This window comes from Marmota monax, unplaced genomic scaffold (genome assembly GCF_021218885.2).
Source record: "Marmota monax isolate L192 unplaced genomic scaffold, Marmota_monax_Labrador192_F-V1.1 WCK01_AAM20220418_F8-fsc00002, whole genome shotgun sequence".
Classification (NCBI taxonomy): Eukaryota; Metazoa; Chordata; class Mammalia; order Rodentia; family Sciuridae; genus Marmota; species Marmota monax.
The window spans coordinates 8,799,684-8,815,773 of NW_026693571.1; the positions used below are offsets into that span (position 1 = coordinate 8,799,684).

Sequence of the window (16,090 nt, forward strand, 5' to 3'; positions counted from 1 at the left end):
CAGAGGTGAGGCACTTGGTTCCATCTTCAGCACCACATAAAAATAAATACATTAAAAAGATATTGTTTTTAAAAATTAAAAAAAGAGGGTTGGGGTTGTAGCTCAGAAGAACGCTTGCCTAGCATGTGTGAGGCACTGGGTTTGATTCTCAGAACCATATACAAACAAATAAAATAAAGGTCCATCAACAACTAAAAAATGTCTTTGAAATTTTTTAAAAAATAAAAAAAGATACAGAAAGTAAGCAAATAAAATTCATCCACAATCTTACTACATGAGATAACTGCTCTTAACATTCTCACGCATAACCATTCAATATTTTCTTTTAGCACATATATGCCCAATTCAGTAAAGAAGAAGTGGGTATAATTTAACATGAATCCTTCATTATAATGTTCATGAATATCTTTCCATCATCATTTTTAATGTGAATAGGATTCCGTTACATGGATTTATTATTATTAATCTATTATTTATTACTGATGATTTGGGTTGTTTTAAAATTTTAAAGTTAAACTATGTGACAAAAAATAAATTTGTAGGCAAATCTTTGTGTCAACTTATTTTACTTTTCTAAAAGTAACTACTTATCAGTTACAATTGTTGGGTCAAGTGCCCTGTGGACAGCTTAACTGTGTAGACAAAGGACACAACAAAATGCCCAGTAAAAAAGCAGGCAGACCCCAGAATCGAAGAGATCCCAGAAGTTGAATTCAGTAAAACAAAAGCTTCAAAACAGTTATAAATATGTTCAAATAAAGAAAAACATATTCAAGCCTAAATTGTTTCCAAACAAGACAAGAATGTCTACTTTCACCATTCTTATTCAGCACTGTATTGGAAATCTTAGAGCAATAAAGCAAGAAAAAAGGGCATCTCAAACATTAGAAGCTTTTGTATATGCGAATAATAAAATTACTAAGAAAAATCAAGAAGAAAGCAATCCCATTCACAATAACTTCAAAAAATCAAAATACTGAAGAACTAATTTAAGGAAGTAAATAATCTCTACAAAACACAATTAAAGAATCTGAAAAGAACACACACAAACGCGTGCGTACACACACACAGAGAGAAATGGAAGGATCCCATTTAGGGATTGCAAAAATTAATGTCCAACCAAAAATGATTTACGGATTAAGTCTAATTCCTATCAAAAAACCAATGACCTTTTTTGCAGAACTAGTAAAAATATTCCCAAAATTTGTGTAGAACCACAAAATAGCAAAGCAATCCTGAGCAAAAAGAACAAAGCTGGAGGCATTACAATACCTGACTTCAAAACATACTACAAAGCTATAGTAACCAAAACAGTAAGGTATTAACAATAAAACAGACACTTAGAACAATGGAACACAATAAAGAATCCACTTATTTACTGCCAACTGATTTTTTTTTTAATGGGGGGAGACTATGGGGCACTCTACTACTGGGCAACATCCCCGGTTCTTTATATTTCTTATTTTGAGGCAGGCTCTTGTTAAATTGGTGAGGCTACAAACTTGCAATCCTCTTGTCTTAAGCTTCCTAGGTTGCTGGGAACAGACTGTGTGCCACCATACCTGGCCTGCCATATGATTTTTGACAAAAGAAGCAAGAATATAACATCGAGAAAGGAAAAATCACTTCAAAAAGAATCCACAGGTAAAGACTATTTTTCTAATAGTGCTAAGATGTCATTTGCCTTCCACAATGTGTTAACCTTTGTACAAATTATATAAAAAAACATGATGGGGGGGTTGAAGTTGTGGCTCAGCAGTAGAGCCTTCACCTAGCAAGGGTGGGGCCCTGGATTTGACTCCCAGCACCACATAAAAATAAATAAATAATTTAAAGATATTGTGTCCAACTACAACTAAAAAATAAATATTAAAAAAAAAATACATGATGGGTAACATGCTAGACTTGTGGCATAAATTGAAGTAGTGGGACCAAGCAGTACTAGTTACTAGCATATTCTTTAACACTATGCACTGACAGGGAGAAAATGGCTGATTTCCCTTAAGAATGTTCTAAATAACACAGTAAAAATATTAATTTTATTAAATACCAACAATGGAAAATATGTTTTCTTAATATTCCCTATGATGAAAGCAGGAATACGAACACAGCACTCTTACTGCTGTTATGGTTTCGAAGTGAGGTGTCTCCCAAAAGCTCAAGTATGAGACAATGCAAGAAAGAAGGTTCAGAGGAGAAATAATTGGGTTGCAAGAATCTTAACCCAATCAGTGAATTAATCCCCTGATAGGGATTAATTACTATTGTAACTGAAGTGGTAGGGTGTGGCTGGAGGAGGTGGGAATTGGAGGCATGACTTTGGGGTATATGTTTATATCTGGCAAGTGAAAACCTGTCTGCTTTCTGATCATGATGTGAGCTGATAACTCTGCTACATTCTTCCACCATGTTTTTCTGCCTCACCTGGAGACCTGAGGAATAAAGCTGACTGTCTATGGATTGAGGCCTCTGAAACCTTGAGCCCCTAAATGAGCCTTTCCTCCTCTACAGTTGTTGTGGTTGTGTCCTTTAGTCACAGCAGTGAAGCAGCTGACTAAAACAACTGCATACTGAAATATGAAGGTTATCGTGTGGAAAAGTACTGGTTAAACTGAGCTGCAAGCTTTTTTCATGAACAAAATATCAACAAATAAAATATAGTAGAATAAAAAAAGTAAAATGCATCATAATCAATCTGGTTCATACCAGGAATGAAAGGCTTCTTCAACATTTGAAATACATCCAAAGTAATTTACCATATTAAGAGATTTAAGAGTAAAAGCCATATAATACCACAGATACAAATATATATATATATATATATTAGATACAACTCAATATCCATTCATTTAAAAAAAAAAAAAAAAAACCTCTCAATAAACTAGAAATTGGAGTGGAATATAGCTAATACTATACCTCAGTGGTACAGCATTTGCCTACCAAGGCCCTGGGTCTTATCCCTAGTACCAGCAAAAAAAAAAAAAAAAAAAAAAGGAATTCTTAGGAAAATCAGCTTTTCTTTCTTTTTGCTGTGCTTAGTATCAAACACAGGGCCTTAGGCATGCTAAGCAAGTGCTCTACCACTAAGCTACATCCCAGGCCCTAGAAGAAAACCTTCTCAATATAATAAGGAATAGCTACTAGAATCCCATGGTAAACATCATACTTAATGGTAAAGGAAAACTTCTTCCTAAGGAAGAAAACAAGATGTCCTATTCTACCCCTCCTGTTCAAAAATTTATAGGACCTACTAGTTACTTCAATAAAGAAATATATCAATTAAAAAGAACAAATAAAATTCTCTTAATTTGCAGAATGACATGACTGCTCAAAAAATAAAAGGATGGGGGAAATGGACATAGGAGCCAAACTGAAAAAGCTCCCAATGGCTAAAGTTGGAATAATGTGAAAAACAAAAATAAATAATAACAGTATTATAATCCAAAGGATAAGTTTACAATAATACATATGACTGAATAAATGTTAAAATGAGATTAGCAGGGGGTTGAGGATACAGCTCAGTTGGTAGAGTGCTTGCCTTGTATGCACAAGGCTCTGGGTTCAATCCCCAGCACCACTAAAAAAATAAAAAATAAAGGATTAGCAGGGTAAATCTTCCTTACATAAAAATTCAAATAATGAACACAGAAGAACGGAAAGAAAACTGCCATTAGAATTCCACAGCAATAACTGCATCAGGAAGTCACTGAGTAATGGTTAAATTATTAAAATTTTGCCAGGCTCAGTGGCACACACCTGTAATCCCAGTGGCTCAGGAGCTTGTGGCAGGAGGATCCCAAGTTCAAAGTCAGCCTCAGCAATTTAGTGAGGCCCTAAGCAACTCAGTCAGACTCTGTTTCTAAATAAAACACAAAAAGGCCTGGGGATGTGACTCAGTGATTAAGTGCTCCTGTTCAATCCCTGGCACACAAAAAAAATTTTTATACACACACACACACACACACATTTAATATAAATTTTAAGGAAAAATAGGACAATAGAATAATTTCAAAGTATCTTCCCCGAAACATTTACTAATTACTGTGATGATTTTAACATGCAAAAAAAAAAAAATCATTTAATACACCTCATTCCAGAAAATGGAAGTTAAATTTCCTTTCTTTTGAATGTAGGCTATAGTTAAGTCAAGTCAGTCCTAATGAATACACTTGGAAAAGAAAATGATAATTTTATAGTAGAGGAATCAGGCAAACCCCTATGGACTGAATGTTTGTTCTCCCCTCCCCAATTATGTTGAATCCCTAATACTCAATTTGATGGTATTAGGGAGGTGAGTGGGTTTTGATTAGGTTATGAAGGTATGACAACCATAATGGAATTAGTGAACTTATAAGACAAATCTTTCCATGTACATACATCAAAGAAAGGCCATGTGAGCACAAAGCAACAAGATGGAAAGGTAGGCCCTTGCCAGAATGTAACCATGCAGGCACCTTGACCTTAGACTTCTAATCTCCAGAACTATAGAAAATAAATGTATCTTGTTTTTAAGGCACCCAATCCATAGTATTTTGTGATAACAGCTTGAGTTATAATACCCACTTAAATAAGTATCCAAGGTTAAGATGACCAGCTTGATGTGCAAAGCTGATATGATGTCACCTCCATGACAATCTTCCTAAAAATTCATAAATCACCCCTAATGTAATTACAAACATTAGCAAATCCAAAATAAAGGATTAAAAACAAAACACCTAGGCAATATTCTTCAAACTATCAAGGTCATAAAAAATAAAAGTCAGGCACAGTGGGCACACACCTGTCATCCCAGCCTCTTGGGAGGCTTAGGCACAGTGGCACATACCTGTAATCCCAGCGCCTCAGGAGGATTAAGCAGGAGGATCGAAAGTTCAAAGCCAGCCTCAGCAAGAAGGAGGCACTAAGCAACTCAGTGAGACCCTCTCTCTAAATAAAATGCAAAATAGGGCAGGAGATGTGGCTTAGTGGTTGAGTACCCCCGAGTTCAATCCCCAGTACCAAAAAATAAAAAATAAAAGACCAAGAAACTATCACAGACTAAAGGAATACAGGAGACATGACCACTAAATTCAACATGTTATCCCGAACTGAATCCCAGAACAGAAAAAAGACATTTGTGGAAAACTTGGTGAAATTAAAAAAATAAAATAAAAAAATAAATCTAGTTTAGTTGTATTTCACAAACTTAATCTCTTAAAACAAATGACTACCCTAAACATAGAGTGATTTTCCTAAAAAGCAAATCCAATTACTGCTTCCTTGTTTAAAGCTTTCTAATGGTGCCTCTGACTATGGAGAAAAATTCAAATTCTTTAATATGGCCTGTAAGACCTAAGTCCATGTCCTACTCTCTGAAACTTGTGAATACATGAGGTTACTTGGCTAAGGGGAAGTAAGGCTGTAGATGTTATTAGATTCTTAATCAGCTGACTTTAAAATACTGAGATTATCCAGGTGGGCTCATATAATCACAAGACTCCTTAAAGTAGAAAAGGGAGGCAGAAGAGAGTCAGAGGGAATTCCCAGGGAGATGCAACGTTCCGGGCTTTAAACATGGAGAAAATGGGTTGTGTGGGCCAAGGAATGTAAGCAGCTTCTAGAAGTTGGAAAAGGCAAAGACATGGATTCTTCACTAGATCTGCAAAAGTGAATCCAGCCTTGCAGATACCTTGATTTTAGCCCAGTTGGACTTCTAACCCACAAACTATAAATTCATGCTTTAAACCATCAATTTGTGGCAATTTGTTACAGCAGCAAATAGAAAATGAATACAATTTTGTATTCATTCACATTCACTCATATTCATCATCAGCCCTTGCTGATCTGTTTGATCTGCTTAACTCTCCTGCTTCATAGCTCACCACTCCTTCACTTAGTTTTGCTACAACTAAGGATGCTTGCTGACATGCAGGCAAACAGCTGGTAAGCTGGTGAGAAAATGCAAGAGGTTGATCTGGGCAGAATACAGTTTTACTTTGTTAAAGGCTTAAGTGAATATGTGATACTTTCCTGAAACTTGGTTTTTTAAATACACACACACACACACACACACACACACACATATTCAAAGCTTAATTATTTCAGTAATGCCAATAAAAATGTTAGCACTAAAGTAGTTGCAAATATGGAAAGGCTGAGAATAATAGCTCTATATACATTCTTTTTCTTTTAGCGGAATGCATTATAATTCTTATTACACAGATAGAGCACAATTTTTCACATCTGGTTGTATATAAAGTACATTCACACAAATTCATGTCTTCATACATGTACTTTGGATAATACTGTCCATGCTCCCCTCCCTTATACATTCTTATTACACTAGTATTTTCAAGCCAAGCCTTCTCATCTCTGAATCTTTTCTTTCTTTATTTTCTTTTGGTACCAGGGATCAGGGGTGCTTAACCACTAAACCACATCCTCAGCCTTTTTAAATTACCCTTTTTAAATTATTTTATTTAGATAAAGGGTCTAAGTTGTTTGGGGTCTCACTAAGTTGGTAAGACTGGCTTTGAACTCACAATCCTCCTGCCTCACCTCCCAAATTGCTGGGATTACAGGCGTGCACCACCGCATTGGCTTCTCACCTCTGAGTATTCTTATGGGTTCTTACTCTGCAAAGACCCTTCCAAAATTCTCTTTTCCTCCTTCATCTGCCCAACTCTTAACTCATTGTTCAGATTTCAGCTCAGCTTTTCCTTTAGAAAAATATTCTCTAACCCTACAAGTGTATTCTGGCTTAATACTGCTTCAAGACCTGGTTGCTGGCTCAGGAAAACAATTACTATATTTTGAAAATTATCAAGTCTAATAAAAAAAAATCACCAAATATTTCTGCATCTGATACCTACCTCAATGTATCAACAATTCTTACAGAGAAAGAACATGAAACTTTACAAGCATCCATTATGTAAAACAATTTATGTGGCAATACGAAAGCAAATACACAGATCTGAATATTTTTACTTTGGCATTTTATACTTTTTACTCTGTAATAGTACAAGAATAAGAACAATATTTACAGCAAATAGAAATTTACTGTATTTCATTAAAACTAAGGTGTTTTGACTCGGCCACTGGAAAAAGAAAAGTCGTAACTAGGGTGTAGTAGTCTCCTACTGCTTCTGTAACAAATTCCAACAAATTTAGTGGCTTAAAACAACAAAAGTTTATGGGCCAGGGTTGTGGCTCAGTGGTAGAGCGATTGCTTAGCATGTCTGAGGCTCTGGGTTCGTTCCCCAGCACCACATAAAAATAAAAACAAATAAAATAAAGGTATTGTGTCCATCTACAATTGAAAAGAAAAAAAAAAAGTTTATTCTCCTAAGAGTTCTGAAGTGCAGACATCCAAACTGATTTAAGTTCAGATGTGATTGGGTAAAGCCAGTTCCTTCCAGAGAATTCATTCCCTCATCTTCTTCGGTTCTAGTAGTCACCTTTATTCTTTGGCATTTAGCCCCTTCCTCCATCTTCAAATCACCCCGTTCCTGTGATTATATCAGACCCATCCAGAGACAGGACACTCCCCATCTCAAGTTCCTTAATTCACACAGCTGTAAAGGGTTTCAGGGATTAGGACACTGACATATTTGGGGGCCTATTATTCAGCCTACCACATCGGTGTCAATAGGACTTCTACTTCACAGAAAGCAATTTTAAAAAATTTTACTAGCCTAAGGTGCACCCCAATTTCAAAAGTAAAAATGTAGAAAAAGTGTCTTAGAATCAATTAAATAATTGGAATGCATTCACCAAATAGCCTAACACTGTACAAAAAAAAAAAAAAAAAAAATTCAGTTTATATATAAAATCTGAATTTTGAATTTTGCATTCATAGTTTCAAATAAAATATGTCAAATAAAAGAAGGAAAGGGATTATCCTAACTCATTATCTACTCCCTGGGACCAATCTGAATTGAGAAATAAAAGGTTTTTAGCAAACAGTCTAGGTACCTTTTCCATGGAATTGTATAGTCAGTCAGCCTGAGTGATAATGTCATGTACCAGCAAGACACAGCCTCTGGTTTTCTATAAGCATCAGTGTCCTCCTCTGCAAAATCAAATAATCACAAAATCTACCCCAAGAATATATCTGCCTCAGTGACATAAACTCTTTTCAGGGGCTAGATTCCCACCAAAGGAATTTGATTCTATTCCTGCTTTAAGCAAATGTGACTTGAAAATTATTAAAACAAGCATTTTATGGAATATCTAGCCATAATACAGAATTTTAAAAGTACAGAATCTCTTTAAATAAATGAGTTTCTTTAGGGCAAAGACAATATGCTACTGTTTAAAAATTTTCAAAACCCTCTAACAGACTGCCCTTTATTCCACTTTCACTTCCCAGTAATTCATGACCAATACAACCAAACTACTTGCTAACACTCCCTACCACACAATTTTCAGCAGCTTTTTTTTTTTTTTTTTTTTTTGGTTCAAATGAAGTCCAAATCTCTTGGGATAATTTCCAATAACCTCCACCAACAGCCCGAAGATACCTTCAAAAAACTATTCTTTTGTTACTTTCTCATGAACCTTTCTACCTCTCAAAGTACATTCTTTAAATTCCTTGCCTTTGATTCCTATGCATTCTTACCATGACCATTCAAAGTCTGTTCATTATTTTAGACAAGGACCTTTTCCCTTAAGTTTTCCCTACTACAAATTAAGATTGCCACTGGCTAGCCAGGGCATTATTTTATTACTATTTCATCATGTTTTTCCCCGTTTCTATTACTAAGAGTTTTTGACTCACAATCTTAGAAAACTTCAGATCGACTAAAACAACCTTCCTGCAAGTTGCCTGACAAAGGTAAATGGCCTATTAGCAGAAACCTTCCAAGGGTGGTTTTGTGGGAGGAAGGGCTAGAAAATAAAGAAAGGCCCCAAAGAGGGACTGATCCTTAAATACAGTAAGAGGATACATTCCTGTTAACGGCCAGCCTTCAAAAACAATAATGAAATATGAAGTCAAGTTCACTAATTCAACTGTACCTACTGTATGTTGCTACTTAGGTATATAAAGAAAAATCCACATCATCTCTGCCATTCCAAGAATTTATAGTGTTCTGAGGGAAATGGAATAAGGGGTACTTTCACTGCTAAATACCTATTAGTACTAGGTACCTTAAAAGAGTTTCTCATTTAATGTAATCCTGTCAACAATTTTACAAGGAATGGATCATTATACTCTGAAGCTCAGAGATATTAAGTAGTTTTCTCCCCCAAAACTTAGGCCAAATCAAAGCCTCCAGCTTTTCACTAGTCCACACCTTCTGAATAATTCTGAGAATGCTTAGCTTATTATAAATCATCTCTCTCTAGGGCTGACTATAATAGGATCTCCTCTAACATACTACAGTGCTATGAAGATACGTCCCTCTAGGAAAGTCCACTGAAAACTGGCTTCAAATCTGAGCATCAAACACTTCAGAGTTTACAGATGAATTAGAAAGAGGAAGTTAACTAAAGTACTATTCGTGGCAATGACTGTGGTCTAAAAAAATTATTACAGCTATAATTTCAGAAACCTGAGAGGCAGAAGATGAAAAGATGTTGCAAATAACTAAAGCAACAATATAATAATAAAAAATAAACACAGATTTTAAAACACTTGTTTATAATGGAGTGAATACTTTTTAAATATCTTTGAGATTTCTCTTAATCATTTTAGATGGGGAGAAATTATGTACTCAGATAGCTCCATAACAATGTCCACACCTGTTGTCCCAGTTACTTTAGAGGCTGAGGCAGGAGTATCTCAAGTGAGTTTGAGGCCAGCCTAGGCAACACAGGGAGACCAGCATAGGCAATACAGAAATAAAGTGAAAGCCTATTTTAAAAACAATTCTCTCTCTCTCTCTTTCTCTCTCTCATGCGCGCGCGCGCGCGCGCACACACACACACACACACACACACACACACACATTGTATAAAACCCTGGAAGAAAATAATGTTCATTAATGTTGAAAAAAAAATACCATGGCAGTATCTTCATGAAGGGACCCCATGTTTCTGGTGAACCGTAAATGCTGACTGGAAACCTGAGACACAGAAGCTGCTCTGATCAAAAGGAACTTAGTTCTGATACAGTATGCAGATCTGTATCAATTTAAATTTTGCATGTGCTTTCAAAGTTGAAGGGGTTCCTATAACTGACAGACCAGATAGTTGTTGTTGAGTGAATGGTTTATTAGCACTTATTATGCCCTTCATAACAAATTCTATTGACTCCCACAGTCTTACTTCTCTTGCATTATCAACAACTAGAATGATAAGACTGCCAGTAGTATCATGGAAAGAGCATATAGAAGAAAAAGGCACATTTTCATTTGAACAAGAGCAAATTTGCTTCCTAAAGGTGAAGTTAAGAAGCAGTGGTGTGTTGGTTCAATCTGGGTATATCTTATCCCCCTAAAATTAGTTAAAAGACCCTTTCAATTCAAGTCAATTGAGAACAATTTTGGAATTACATCATTACCAAGTTTTTCCTCACTTAATCTTCCTATGTTTGAGGATTCATCTTTGGAAGAAATTTCACAAGGCAGAATAAAAGATGAAAAATACTCAACTAATACTTCATGTAGAAAATACAAATAATTCTAAAAGTCTGTATGCTGCTCTATGAAAAACTGAAGAGTAGAAATATAAAAATCTAAGGAAGGAGGCTCAACAGAAAAGATTTCACAGACTCAATGAAGTCAAACCATGTCTTCAAACAAGTTGGGGAAAAGCATATGAGTAGTTCCACTTAGAGAAAAAGTAAAAGTGGCAATAAAGATTCAGTTTTCTGCCTCTCTGTTCCTTACCCTTCCCAAACAATGTCAAAGTTTTTAAAAACAAACTCCTTAGAATCTACTAATAGAAAGGGATCTGGACTTGAAATTAAGAGAACTGGACTTCAATTTACCAATGTTTAAGGACTAACTACAACTTGCTGTTTTTCAGTACTATTTCTGACCCTGAACATAAAGCAAAGAACAAGAGACAGACAAAACTGCTCCTCTCAAAGCTTACATAGGATTTGGTGAAAAATATACCTATCTTAACTTTTCTGGATCTTGATATCATCTGTAAAGTGAGGAAAGTGGACTGTTTTTTCCAATTGTTCAAAAAACAACAGGACCTCCACCTCTACTTTAACCACACCCAGTTTGGTTTTTTCTAATTTCTCTCAGTGCTGCACCCAACATTTCCTTTGGAAAAACAAATCTGGTGTTGTTTTTTTTTTTTAATGTTTATTAACATTTCTTGTTTTTTTAAAAAAAAAATCACTCTGCACAGACCACCTTGTATGTTCAGATGTTTGTGGGAATATTCTCCCACCAGCAATTCTCTATTGGACATTAACCGGATGTCCTTAAATCCAACACAATTCTGACACTATCTACCTGAATTTAAGAGTTCAGATGCCACATCTGAAGAGCTCAGTCCCACAAGACTGGTCACTGAACTCAAGGAAATATACTTATCCGTCTGCTATAAAGAATATTATAAAGGACAGAGATGAAGGGCTGGGGAAGAAGCTTAATAGTAAAGTACTTGCACTTGTGAAACCCTGGGTTCAAGCCCCAGCCTTATAACAGTGGTCTACTTTATGCTTTGAATATAACCCTTGCTGCTCTGCCACTACAATTTACTTTTAAAATGGACAGGTTTCTTTCTCTTCCCCTCTCCCTGCTCCTTCATAATTTTCCCCCCTCCTAATCTCCAGGGAAACAGGATTATCTTTCTCCCCCACTGTAGGCAGAGTTATCAGTCCCAGAGTACACACTCACCATAATAGGAAGGAGGTAATCCATACTTTGGGGAGGTACCAGCAGGTCTCAGAAATGACCATCTCCCAAATTAACAAGTGAATCACAACTCCAGCAGAGAACATGTGGAAGGTAGCCTTTGAGTCACCTATTTTAAAGCCCCTGTTCCTGCTGATGGACAGAATCACAGCCTTTGGGACAGGAATCCCCTGCTTCTCCTTCGCTAGCAAAGCGATAAGCCTTCTTTTTTCTATTTCTCAAAAACGTTCCCTCGTTATTGGATTGGCATCGGGGGCAGGGAGCGAGCTTTCGGCAACAGCATGGCAAAAAACAGCAATAAAAAAAAAATTTACAACAAAACCCAAAAGTATGAATACAGAAAAACAGCCACATGGAAGAGAAACAGAGCAAAATATTTTGGAGGGAATGCACTGCCACCCTGCCAGCACCTCCATTCCTTCAGCAACAGAGCTCATCAAATCTTATTAAGTTTCTATACAACTTCATCTCCAGCCAGCATCCCAGCCCCTACTCTCCCAGGGTTGGTGGGTAGGGACCAAAAATTCCAACCCTTGGGGCTGGGGCTGGGGCTCAAGGGTATAGAGCACTTGCCTGGCATGTGTGAGGCACTGAGTTCAATTCTCAGCACCGCATACAAATAAATAAAACAAGGGTCTATCAACAACTAAAAAAAAGAAGAAAAAAAATTCCAACACTCTAATCACTTAGTTTTTCTAGTAACCAGTCCCACCCGGAAGCTATCTGGGGCTTCACCCTAAATCACTTTATTAGGTATGACCAATGTATTCACTGTGAGAAACAAAAGATACTCCTATTGCTCAGAAAATTCAAGGGCTTTAGCTCATGACAAGAAGCAGAGACAGAGAGAAAATATATTTCATATTATACCAAGTATTTGAAATAAATTATCTCATTCTGTCTTACATGATGTTTTCAACTCAGACTTCTGACCTATTTCTTTATCACCATGTCTGGAATTCCACAGAGATATATTAAAAGGCAAAGAAGTTGATATAGGATTGAACAATAAACTGATGGGCACATTGGCACACATCTATAATCCCAGTGACTGGGGAGACTGAGTCAAAAGGACTGCAAGTTCAAGTCCAGCCTCAGCAATTTAGGGAGACCTCTAAGCAACTTAGTAAGAACACTGTCTCAAAATTTAAAAAAACAAAAGCGAAGGCTGGGGATGTGGCTCAGTCATTGAGCATGCTTGGGTTCAATCTCCAGTACTGCCTCCCCACCCCCAATAAAAAAATAAAGAAAGAAAGAAACCCAAATGACTGCATAAATTTTACCCATTTTCTCTTCCTAAAATTAGCAAACAAAACAAAAAACAGACTTGATCTTGTTGCTTCTCTACTTAAACTAACCCCTTCAACAAAAACCAAAAAGCCAGGCATGGTGGCACCCACCTGTAATCCCAGTGATTTAAGTGGTTGAGGCAGGAGGATTATTAAATAGAACATGTCTCAATAAAAAGTACTGGGAATGTGGCTCAGAGGTTAATTGCCCCTGGGCTCAATCCCCATTATAAAAACAAACAAACAAACAAAACAAAAAAAGTCTGACAATAGTCCTGTATTCCAAATTTCTTAACCTAAGGCCTCTCTGTGACCTGGCCTCTTTGAACCACTCCTTTCAGCTTCTATACTTTGCTTTCCTTACCAACCCTCTCCCTTTCTCCCCTCTGTGGCTTTCATTTTCTAAATATGGCCTACACTTTCTAAGTGTCCACTTCCAGACTTTTGTTCAAGCTCTAACCTCTACCTAGAGACAGCCATTCCCTCCTGTCAAATCTCTCAAGGCCAGTCAGAACAAATGTGCATTCAGAACAAATGTACTACACCATTTGAATGTCACCAAAATACAGGTCAAGTTAGGAAAGAAGAGGGATTCTGTCTTATCTTGTGCCCTAACCTTGAGTACCTAAATAATAAGCACACAACAAATACTGAAATGATTGTTGCAACTTCAAAGGAAAGCAAAGATCATAAAATGTAGAAAGCAAGCATCAAGCTATATTTGGCATCAAAACATTGATTTGTTCTTAAAAATTTAACATCCTATTTGGCTGAGTAAATACTTTGGCATCTGAGTGTTCATAAAATTTATAAGGCTACAATAAATATTTGCCACTTTTAAAAATTGTTCATTCAAAATGATAACGTATATTCAAAATCAAGGAAGGACACAATCCTTGAATCACTATTAAACTTGCATTTACAATGTTCTAAAAGACTTGGGACTATTCCTAAATATCCTGTTCTAGTTTCTTCACAAGCAAAGTCGACTTTAGGGAAAAAAAAATTTATATTAAGGTTGCAAGAACAAGAACTGCTTATACATAATATTTTTATATACATTCAGAACAAATGTACTACGACATTGTTCACAAATCCCTTTACAGTAAACAATAACTACTGAAAGTAAAACATGTAATCTTGACAATTATGAATGATCTGAAAAACATTAACACTAAACCATCACTTTTGATTATGAAAAATTCAACCTCCGGTTCTCAGGATGGATAAATCTGATGTTTGTAAAGCATCAGTTTTAAAACTTTGATGTTCGCTAAACTGAAAATAAGGTCTAGTAAATTTTCTTTAGCAAATTAAATAAAGTCATCACTTGATGACTACTGATGTAGCTTTGTTCTCTTACCAACACAGAGCACACATATTTGTCCAATGCAGTCAATTACTTTCAAGGTTCTCATCTGACATACTATCAAATCTATAAAGTCCCCCCTCCCCCACTCCTAACCTCGAACACTCCAAATCTCAAGATTAGGGAACAGATTTCCTAGAAATTATGATTTTTCAGCTGAAATTCCTGCATATTCAAAGCCTATGATCTTAGTATGAAAGCGGCTTTCATGCTGTACAGGCTGCTCCCCTATGAAGGCCTTGCCTCAAAGCAGGACCAACCAACTCTGGCACGTTTTTTTTTTCCTATTTCTGAAAGTGGAGCTAGAATTAAAAAAAAAAAAAAAATCAAAAGACAGACCGAAAAATATTCGTTTAGATCCGTTTGACACCTGCTCTCTTTCAAACACCACAAGTAAACTCCAAAAGCTTAAGCAGCAGAAGCAACATCAATGACAGATCTTGAGGCCAAACTGGGTCAGGGTTACTGTTACACTTATATAGCATATTTACGCCCTTTTGTCTACAAACTTGGGTGCAAACTTAAGTTCTCTTCAAGGCAGCCCGCTCCTTGGGACTCGGAAATCAAAGCGATTTTCCTGAGACAGGAAGGGTACAATCCACCCGGCTTGATGACTGCATCAGCCTTCCACAGACCACGCACTCTGCGGCCTGGGCTGCTCAACGTCTCTCCCAGCCAAGGGGTCGCTCAGGCCAACTCGCCCGCGCCCAGGCTGGGTAGCCCGGGTTCACTCGGTACGTGGACTGCCCCTTTCCCAGGGCGCCGACTCCCCCGCGGCGCTTTAGAGCCTGGGGTCACATTACATAAACACCCGGCCCCGGCTTTCCCAGGCGGACCCCCAACCCCACGCCAGGGCGCCCCTCCCCCCGCGTCCCCACCTCTACCCCCGACCCCCACCACTCCCGCGGCGGCCAGGTCCCCGCGCGGTACCCCCAGCCCAGCGCCTGGCCCCGACCCCTCCCGGCGCGCCGCGCAGGCCGCCCCGCCGGCGCTAGGCCCCGCTCTCCGCCTGGGCCACCCGGCTCACCGTTCTGGTGGTGCGGCGCCGGGCCGGGGCCTGAGGGCGCGGCGGCTCCCGAGGCGGCGGCTCCGGCGAACTTGGGCGGGATCCGGGCGCTGGCGGCCGGGTGAGGAGACCCGGCGGGGGCCGACATGACGGCGCTGCTGGCGGCGGCGGCTCCGCTTAGGGGAGGTGGGCGGAGGGAAGGGAAGGCGGGGCCGGAGAGGCTAGAGGAAGAGGAAGGAACGCGCCCGGCGTCACCAAGGGAGTCACCCGGGACCGCGACTGGATTGCCCAAGCTCCACCGCGGAGCCCAGCGCCGCCGCTTGACCGCCGCTGGGCGCCGGGATCCTGGCCAGCAGGGCCCAGCCTCGTCCTGCGCCGCGCGGCGGGACTCCCACCTAAGGCCAATCCCCGCACGCGCGGGCCTCGCGCCGCCGCAGCGACCCCTGCAGGCGGGAGCCGGGCGAGTCTGGGGTTGCGGGGCCGGCCGGGGCGAGGCTGCTTCCTTGAGAGGCTAGAGCCTGGGGGCTGGGGGCTGGGGACTGGGGCTCGGTTCCACCTGGAGCTGAGGCTGGAGCGGCCGCGGCGGCGGGCCTGGGTCGGGCAGAGCCCAGCAGTGGTATTCGAAGCT

The 16,090-nt window shown here is 38.9% G+C and overlaps 1 protein-coding gene across 4 annotated transcripts in view; it reads right to left on the bottom strand.

Moving 5' to 3' along the window:
• Nucleotides 1–15,803, bottom strand: part of Sec24b (SEC24 homolog B, COPII coat complex component) — a 94,321-nt gene extending 78,518 nt beyond the window's left edge. For 2 of the 4 annotated variants that reach the window (XM_046459029.2, XM_046459025.2), the window contains exon 1: nt 15,484–15,802. In XM_046459029.2, coding sequence (XP_046314985.1) covers nt 15,484–15,610 — 127 coding nt within the window. In that variant the 5' untranslated portion in view covers nt 15,611–15,802. Of the gene's footprint in view, nt 1–15,483 lie in introns of all 4 variants that reach the window. The other 2 variants (XM_046459027.2, XM_046459028.2) reach the window with 2 other exon arrangements.
• Between the last annotated feature and the right edge of the window lie 287 nt (nt 15,804–16,090).